The sequence below is a fragment of the Trichosurus vulpecula genome, chromosome 7 (genome assembly GCF_011100635.1).
Source record: "Trichosurus vulpecula isolate mTriVul1 chromosome 7, mTriVul1.pri, whole genome shotgun sequence".
Lineage (NCBI taxonomy): Eukaryota > Metazoa > Chordata > Mammalia > Diprotodontia > Phalangeridae > Trichosurus > Trichosurus vulpecula.
In genome coordinates, this window is record NC_050579.1 from 235,322,974 (window position 1) to 235,332,348 (window position 9,375).

A 9,375-nucleotide genomic window follows, 5' to 3' on the forward strand; every position below is an offset into this window, starting at 1 on the left:
GTGACAGAACCCAGATATCTGCCACATTTGTGATGCTGGGAAGTGGGGGGAGGGAGGAGAAAAAAGAATTTTGCCTTCTCAGTTCACAGTCAGACAGGATTAGGTTACAACCATATTGAGGGGCCCACAAATGGTAAAGTTAGAGGTAGGAGAGGGTAGAGTGGGGAGTATTGAGTAATTACGGATGAAGTGGATGGTGTAGTTATTTTGGAGACAAGCCCATAATTGACTATCATGAGGGAAAGGTGAGATGCAATCCATCTTCGTACTCTCCTATTGGTTGAACATGCACCCCTAGGGGTTACACTGCAGCCCCCTGGGTATATGGTTATGTCCTTTTTGGGATTTATAATAGGAATGCAGGGCTGGTTTAATATTAGGAAAACTATCAGTATAGTTGACAACAAAACTAACAGAAATCATACGATTATCTCAAGAGATGTAGAAACTTTTTTTGACAAAATACAACACCCATTCCTATTAAAAATCCTAGAGAACATAGGAATAAATGGAGTCTTCCTTAAAATGATAAATAGCATCTACCTAAAATCATCAGGAATCATTATATTTAATGGGGATAAGCTAGAAGAATTTCCAATAAAATCAGAGGTAAAAAAAGGATGTCCACTATCACCACTGCTATTCAATATTGTACTATAAATGTTAGCTTTAGCAAAAAGAGAAGAAAAAGAAATTTAAGGAATTAGAATAGGCAAAGAAGAAACAAAGCTATTAATCTTTGCAGATGATGTGATGGTATACACAAAGAGACCTAGAGAATAAAGTAAAAAACTACTTGAAATAATTGACAACATTAGCAAAATTGCAGGATATAAAATAAACCCACATAAATCATCAGCATTTCTATATATTACTAACAAAGCCCAACAGCAAGAGATAGAGAAAATAGATTTAAAATTACTATAGACATTATAAAATATTTGGGAGCCTACTTGCCAAGACAATCCAGGAACTATATGAACATAATTACAAAAAACATTTCACAAAAATAAAGTCAGATCTAAATAATTGGAAAAATATTAGTTGCTCATTGGTAGGCCTAGCTAATATAATAAAAATGACAATTCTACCTAAATTTATTTACTTATTCAGTGCCATACCAATCCAACTACCAAAAAATTATTTTATAGAGCTAGAAAAAATAATAACGGAATTCATCTGGAAGAACAAAAGGTCCAGAATATAAAGGGGATTAATGAAAAGAAATGGAAGGGAAGGTGGCCTAGCCATACCAGATCTTCAATTGTATTATAAAGCAGCAATCATCAAAACTACTTGGTACTGGCCAAGAAATATAGTGGTGGATCAGTGGAATAGGTTAGGTACACAAGACATGGTAGTCAATGACTATACTAATCTACTGATTGAGAAACCCAAAGACTCCTGCTTCTGCAATAAGAACTCACTATTTAACAAAAACTGTTGGGAAAACTGGAAAATAGTATGGCAGAAATTAGGCACAGACCAACATCTTACATTGGATACTAAGATTAGGTCAAAATGGGTGCATGATTTAGATATAAAGCCTGATACTATAAGCAAACTAGGAGAGCAAGGAATAGTTTACTTGTGAGATTTATGGACAATGGAAGAGTTTGTGACCAACCAACAGGTAGAGAACCTTATGAAATACAAAATGGGTAATTTTGGTTATAATAAATTGAAAAGTTTTTGCACAAACAAAGCCAATGCAACCAAGATTAGAAGGGAAGCAGAAAGCTGGATAGCCAGTGGCTCTGATAAAGGCCTCAGTTCTAAAATTTATGGAGAATTGAGTCATATTTATAAGAATACAAGTCATTCGTCAACTGATAAATGATCAAAGGATATGAACAAGCAGTTTTCAGAGGAAGAAATTAAAGTTATCTCTAGTCAAATGAAAAAATGATCCAATGCAAACCAAAATAACTGTGGGTTACACCTCACATCTATCAGATTGGCAAACATGACAAAACAGGAAAATGATAAATGTTGGAGAAGATGGGGAGAAATTGGAACACTAATGCATTGTTGGTGAAGTTGTGAACTGATCCAACCATTCTGGAGAGCAATTTGGAACTATGCCCAAAGGACTATAAAACTGTGCATACTTTGTCCCAGCAATACCACTTCTAGGTTTGTATCTCAAAGAGATCATAAAAATGGGAAAAGGACCCACATGTACAAAAATATAGCAGCTCTCTGTGTGGTAGTGAAGAATTGGAAATTAAGGGAATGCCCTTCAATTGGGGAATGGCTGAACAAACTGTGCTATATGAATATAATGGAAAACTGTTGTTGCATAAGAAATGATGAGCAGGTGGACTTCAGGAAAACCTGGAAAGACTTACATGAACTGATACTGAGTGAGGTGAGCAGAAGCAGGAAAACATTGTACACACTAACAGCAACATTATGCAATGACTAACTTTGATAGACTTAGCTCTTCCCAGCAATGCAAGGATCTAAGACAAGTCCAAAATTCTCATGATGGAAAATACTGCCTACATCCAGACAAAGAACTATGGAGTCTGAATGCAGATTGAAGCATACTTTTTGCTCTCTTTTTTGAGTTTGCTTCTTCTTTCTTGTGGTTCTTCCCATTGGTTCTAATTCTTCTTTATAACATGACTAATGTGAAAATATGTTTAATATGAACATGTAAGGAGAGCCTATATCAAATTGCACACTATCTTGGGTGGGGGGATGGATTTAGAACTCAAAATCTTATGAAAGTGAATGAAGAAAGAAACAAAGAAAGGAAAGAAGGAAGGAAGGAAGGAAGGAAGGAAGGAAGGAAGGAAGGAAGGAAGGAAGGAAGGAAGGAAGGAAGGAAGGAAGGAAGGAAGGAAGGAAGGAAGGAAGGAAGGAAGGAAGGAAGGAAGGAAGGAAGGAAGGAAGAAAAACTGAGTATTCCAACTGTTTCTTCTTCCTGTTGCTGGCTTGAAGATGCCCCCTAAGCCCTGAAATATGGTGTTCAGTTCCTGGCATCATATTTCTAAAAGGATATTGTCAAGCTGGACTGCATCACAAAGATGACAAGGATGTGATGAGGAGACCAGAGACCATGCCAAATAAGGATCAGCTGAAAGAACCCAGGATATTTAGTCTAGAGAGGAGAAGGCCTAGATGGAACATGATAGATGTCACATGTAAAAATGACTAGACTTGTTCCAAATGGCCCCAGAGTAGCAACAGATACAAGCTGCAAGTTGCAGAGAGGCAGATTTAGGTTTTCAATAAGGAAAAATTTCCCAATAATTAGAGCTTTCCAAAAGTAGAATGGGGTAAATGGGGTATCTTAGGTAATAGAGGGTTCTTCCTCAATGAAAATATTTTTTATCAGAAATTGAGTGATCACATGGCAGGGATATTATAAATGTTATACTTTGCTGAAATACTGGTTGGACTGGACAACCTCAAAGATTCTTTTTAGTTCTCTATTAAGCATTTCAGGTCTGCAACAGATTGGCAATGTTGATTTAAAAAAAAAAGGAAAAAGACAAATGCTGGAGTGGCTATGGGAAAATAGGCACATTAATGCACTGTTGGAGCTGTGAATTGGCCCAGATATTCTAGAAAACAAATTGGAACTATTCCCAAAATTTACTAAACTGTGTTTACCCTTAGACCAAGTGATGGATCTGAGAAAAAGGAAAAGCACCTATATGTACAAAAGTATTTATAACAGTTCTTTTTGTTTTAACAAGGAACTGGAAGCAAAGGGATGCCCATTGGTTGGGGAATGACTGAATAAATTTTGGTATATGAAATAAATGGAAATATTATTGTAATTAAAAATGTTAAAAGACATAATTTCAGAGTTATCTGGGTCAACAGGTATAAACTGATGCAGAGCAAAGGAAGCAGAACCAAGAGAACTACTTATATAATAACTGCATCATTGCCAAGACAAAACAATTTGAAAGATCCACAAACTTTGATCAATTCAATAACCAATCACAATTCCAAGGTCTGATGATGAAGCATCTACTCACCTTCTGACAGGAAAGTGATGAACTGCAGAATAAGATAGATGTGTGTGTGTGTGTGTGTTTGTGTGTGTGTGTACACACATATATTTGCTCCTGTTACAAAGGTTTTGTTTTTCTTTTTTTCCAGTGGAGATTAGAGAGTTAGGAAGGCAAGAAAATAATTTTTTCTTAATTGAAAAATGAAATGAAATTTGAAATCAGCATAGCTATAATCTAACCATGCCTGACCGTGAACTGAGAAGCTAAAATTCTCTCACCTTCACCCCACTTTCACCTACCCCCATCTAGATCACCTCACAAATGTAGCAGACACCTGGGTTCTAGGATCCTGCTTGAGAGCAATGGCTAATAAGAGCTCCCCTCCCCCTTTTTATTTTTTTCCTGGGATAGAGAGAGTCATCTAGAATGAGCAATCATGAACTTGTCATCATTTGCAGTGATCTGTATGATGGATCTCATTATACTATCTTTCCCTTAAAAAGGAAAGATACCCCTCTTCCAAAACAAATGAAATAAAATTCAAGATCTATCCAGACCTAAGAGGGTATTAGATAACTGCCTAAGTATAGTTGTAGGCCCTTTCTTCAGGTTGCTAATTTCAGGCCGCATTTATTTATCCATCTTAATAACATTTTAATGGTGAAAATATCTTGGACATAAAAGGTCAGAAAAGAGCTGGAATTCTGGACCCCACTCTAATGCTTGCTCAGAAAACACCAAAGCCCTCTGGAGTGTCAGCTAGCTGAACTTCCATGGGAGCCCCTGGTCTAGATGCAGAAGGAACAACAGAATGTTGGGAGAACAAGAAGGAAGACTGGAAATGGTTCGAGACAGGATCTCAATAGGATCAGCTTCTGCAACACTAGTTAGAAACCATACCCCCAAAATCAGCACCTTGAATTATACCTGGAATTGAATTAGTATCTAGGATGGTTTATTTAAACAGGCCCCAGTAAAATAACATTGCACAAATCAGGTTCAGTTGTCAGTGGGTGGAGGAAATATGTTGTTTACCATAAGAAGTAGGAATAGTATCTCATTGAAGGAAGGGTCTTATACTATACCTTTGCCCAGTCTCAATGCTAGTTTGCTACAGCAGACCAGAAGGAAGTCATTACATTCTCTCTCTGCAATCTATGCATTAGTCAAAATCCCCTGCCTGATGCCTATTGTGGAAAATAGACTCTGAAACCTTGTTAAACCAGCTGAGTGGCTTCCAGGTGGGAGAGAGAAACTGGTCAGCATCCAAAATCCCTTCCAATGCAAGGGAAACAGATTAGACCTACCTGGGAATGAGATCTGAAAATTCTTTACCCACATTTCTACCTTCCTAACGTGAGGTATTTAGAGATTGTTTTATTTGTCTTCCAACCTCTGTCCCAGGATTGGTGAGCATAGGTGCAGTTGGTTGAAAGATAATGGTATTAAGAGTAGAAGCAGGGGCTGTACTACAGTCACCAGAAGTCAGGAACCTCCTACAATGCACCAAAAAGAAAAAGATAGTTTGGAGGCCAAGGCTCTGGGTTCTAATCCGTAAGTAGAGAATTGCTGGGGAAATCGTGATGAATTGCTTTCTAAAAACAGTTTTACAAAAAATGTTATAGTAACTAAATAATCCCCCACCTTTCACTCCTGAAGAAGCTGTCAGTAATTTATTGACTTTATCTCTTGGATCACCAACACCCTTGTGAATAGTTAAAGAGGGTGTGATTATTCCTAATTTGTCTAATGAAGGCCTGGCCAGGAAAGAATGAAATAAAGTGACTCATAATAGGGAAAAAATGTATTCCCTCAACTGAAAATAGAACCCAGGCTGTGAATGGGGGAGCTAGAAGGAGAGATACATGGGAAATAAATGTGATATAAAAACAAAAGAACTATAAAAAACATACTTAAAAAATAGAACCCAGGGAATCTAGCTTCTCTGTGTATATTCTGGCTTCCATAAGTCTCACTACTTCATGAAAATTATGAGTTTCAAAATATATTCCCATGAAGGAAAACACTCATATTTAACTCTCAATTAACCAAAGATTCATGCTCTAGTTTGTGAATCATCTGTGTTTCGAATTTCTCCTTCCACCATGTCTTTTAATCATTTGCCTACTTCTCGCTTCTCCATCAGAAGATTAGGGAAAGAAAGGAATAAAGATGCGCCTCCCCCAACCAAACACCTGTCAGGTGTGTATGTGTGTGTGTGTATACATACACACACACATATATACATATATATATATTATATAATACATAAATAGTTACATGCTTCCCTTGGTTTCTGGTATTTGTTTGAAACATGTAGATTTCATTTATCTACACTGATTTCCATTAGCTATGAATGCAAAAGCTTAGATCTTATTTAATAATAGTTTACCTGTTTTGGGGGATGTGAGGATGGGGGCAGGGTGGGTAAGGTGAGGGAAAGGAACATGCATTTATTAAGCACCTACTATATACCAGGCACTGTGCTAAGTGTTTTACAAATATTATGTTCTTTGATTTAAGAAAGTGCTTTTCAGGAACGAAACAATTTCACACACATTTGAATTTCACAACAACCTGAGAGTTAGGGGACAGAAATATAATTATTATCCCCACATCAACCGCCTGAAGTTTCAGCTGATGGGCCATAGGGGTGGATCTTGAGGCTTGGGGCAGTATAGTGGCTCGTTAAAGATCCCAGAGCAATTAAGGGGTAGAGAAAAATAGAGAGCATTTATAGAGAACATTAAGATCTGCAAAATATTTTGCACCTGTTATCTCACTTGACTCTCACAATAATCCTGGCTATAATTATCACCATTTTATAGATGAGGAAACTGAGGCAATGAACAGTAGAGTGAATTTCCCAAGGCCACATAGCTAGTAAGTGTCAGAGGGCTGCTTTCAACCAAGGTCTTCCTGATTCCAAGTCCAACACTCCTAGACAGAAATAGAAATAGTAGTGCACTAGTAATGTTTAACAACCAGGTCTCTCTCCCCTCCCCCTCAAGTGTACACATTTTTTTAATTCAATCTGCAATATTAACATTTTCTCTACCATTTTCTTTTGTCTAGACAATCAACAAAACAATACATCAAGCCTCTGTTTGTAGCATTTGCCTCTTTCCAAGGTGTAAGTGCTTACACTGAAAATTTAACAGTAGGTTCTCAAGAGCTGTCCAGCAGGTTCCATTACACCATCTAAAAGAACCCAGATCTTTTGACTATAAATCCCAGGCTTTTTGCATTCTGCCACGTATTTCTCATTCTCTCTTCTCCTCTCAGCCTTTGACTGACCTGGCAATGGGTTTTGCAGGATTCTGTGGATTGGAGAAACGCCAAGCAGGAAAGGAGAATTACTAAGGACATTGTTTCTACCCAGCTGATGTTCTTGCTTCTGTTAGAGAAAAAAAAAGTCTCTGAGTCACTGCTTTCCGGGCTCCATGCATCTGTAGAAGGAAAGATTTTTCAAGAACGGATTCTAGACTCCAATGAGCCTTCTATTCCCGCCTAAAAAGAAAATTTAAAAATAAAAATAAAAGTTGGACCAAGCCTAGTTCTCCAGTTCCTCTGGGAGTCTGGTTTCAGGAAGAGGCTATACAGAGTTGTGTTGGATCAGAAGGACTGACTCCTCCTGGGCGAGAGGCAGCCCCAACCCTCACAGCCCTCTGATGTTTACTCCCATACGATACCTAAAGCTGGAAACTCTCCAAGGGCAGCTGCTAAGCTGGCTGTACTTCACCTGCCAACCAATTATTAAAAATACCTCAGATCTGAGGGGTGTAAATGACAGTATGTGGGTGAGGATAGGACAGGGAGTGTAAGCCATACATAAGCGTCTGTCTACATGCGAGTATTTAGCTTTACTATGTCTTCTAGACCAAGGCTTCTATTCTTTAATTTTTATTTATTTGTTTTTTTTAGACCAAGGCTTCTTAAGCTCAGGTACAGGAGTCCAAGAATTTAGATAGGGAAAAATTTAAATTTTTATTTTCATTAACTTCTAGTTGAAAATTATCATTTCCTTCGACTACGAATGTAAACCAAAAAAAAAAAAAAACCAACATTATTTTGAGAAAGAGTCCATGGGCTTCAACAAATTGCCAAAGGGGTCCATGTCATAATAAAGGTTGAAGATCTTTGCTGTAGTCCAGAGGTTCCCCAAGTGGGTGATATCGCCCCCTGGGGGTGCTGGAACAATGGGGGGAGCAGAAGTAGCTTCAGGTGCAACAGGGGGGCATTGAATAAAAATAAGAGGGCAGTGGAAGCACAAGGAAAGAAGAAAAGATAAGAAATTTTGAAAAAACATTTGAACATGTTTCATCTGTTGCATAACAGAGTTTGAGGGATGGGGAGCCTATGGCCACATGTGGCCTTCTAGGTCCTCAAGTGTGGCCCTTTAACTGAATCCAAATTTCACAGAACAAATGTTCCCCATCCCTGGTTAAAGTCATAGTAATAACATTATTTTCCAAATAAACACACAAAATGCAAGTTATAACCAATCAGTGGTCAAGTCCGCCAACAGGTCTTAACAAGCAAGTGTTGACACTGTTGGGAAGTCCAGCATGCATTGGCAAGAATATGTGCATGGAATGACTTATTTACAATGTGATACTATACATATTGACATATTGACGCAATAGTGTATCATCACAATTCCAAAGCAGGAAAAAGGCACAAATTTACAATAAGTTATTAAATTTAAGATGTGTCATTTAAAAAAATATTTTATATATTTTTGAAATGATGCAAATTTCCAAAAAAAAAAACTGTTAAAGGGTTAAAGAAAGCAGATCTCCAGGAGGCAATGAGTAATTTTTTTTTTAAAGGGGGCAGTAAGTCAGATAAGTTTGGGAACTTCTGCTCTAGTCTAAATGGCTTTACAAGCTCCTTTTGAACAAAAAAGAAGTGGTCACTGCCACTTAATCCATTATTCCCCAGTTTGTACCTAATTTTTTATTTCCAATACTTAAAAAGCCCACATTGGAAATAATAATGTAACAATGACCAACTAAATTCCTATAGCACTTTCAGTGTGTGTGTGTGTTTGTGTGTGTGTGTGTGTGTGTGTGTGTGTGCATGTGTGTGTTGGTTTTGTTTTGAGACAAGGTCTCCTTATCTTGCGCAGGCTGGAAGTACAGCAGGCATTCATGGACCTAGTCTCAACACTGATTGACTTAAAGCTTTAAGCTGCTCTGTTTTCTCCAGCTTGGGTTCCTGGGGGCCCATCATATTGTTGAAGGACTTAATGCAGAATCCAATCTGCTTTAGATCTACTGTAGCTCAGAACTCCCAAACTCAAGCGATCCTTCAGTAGGGAATACAGGCATGTATCACCATACATTCTAGTGGCTAGTACTTAGTTTTCCAAAATATTTTGTCCATGAAAACCTATCAA

The 9,375-nt window shown here is 37.7% G+C and overlaps 1 protein-coding gene across 1 annotated transcript in view; it reads right to left on the bottom strand.

Moving 5' to 3' along the window:
• ADGRF2 (adhesion G protein-coupled receptor F2) overlaps positions 1 to 7,343 on the bottom strand; it is a 31,500-nt gene extending 24,157 nt beyond the window's left edge. Inside the window, exon 1 of the mRNA XM_036766672.1 lies at positions 7,272 to 7,343. Within this exon, the coding sequence (XP_036622567.1) occupies positions 7,272 to 7,343 (72 nt within the window). The remainder of the gene's footprint in view (positions 1 to 7,271) is intronic.
• Positions 7,344 to 9,375: the final 2,032 nt, after the last annotated feature.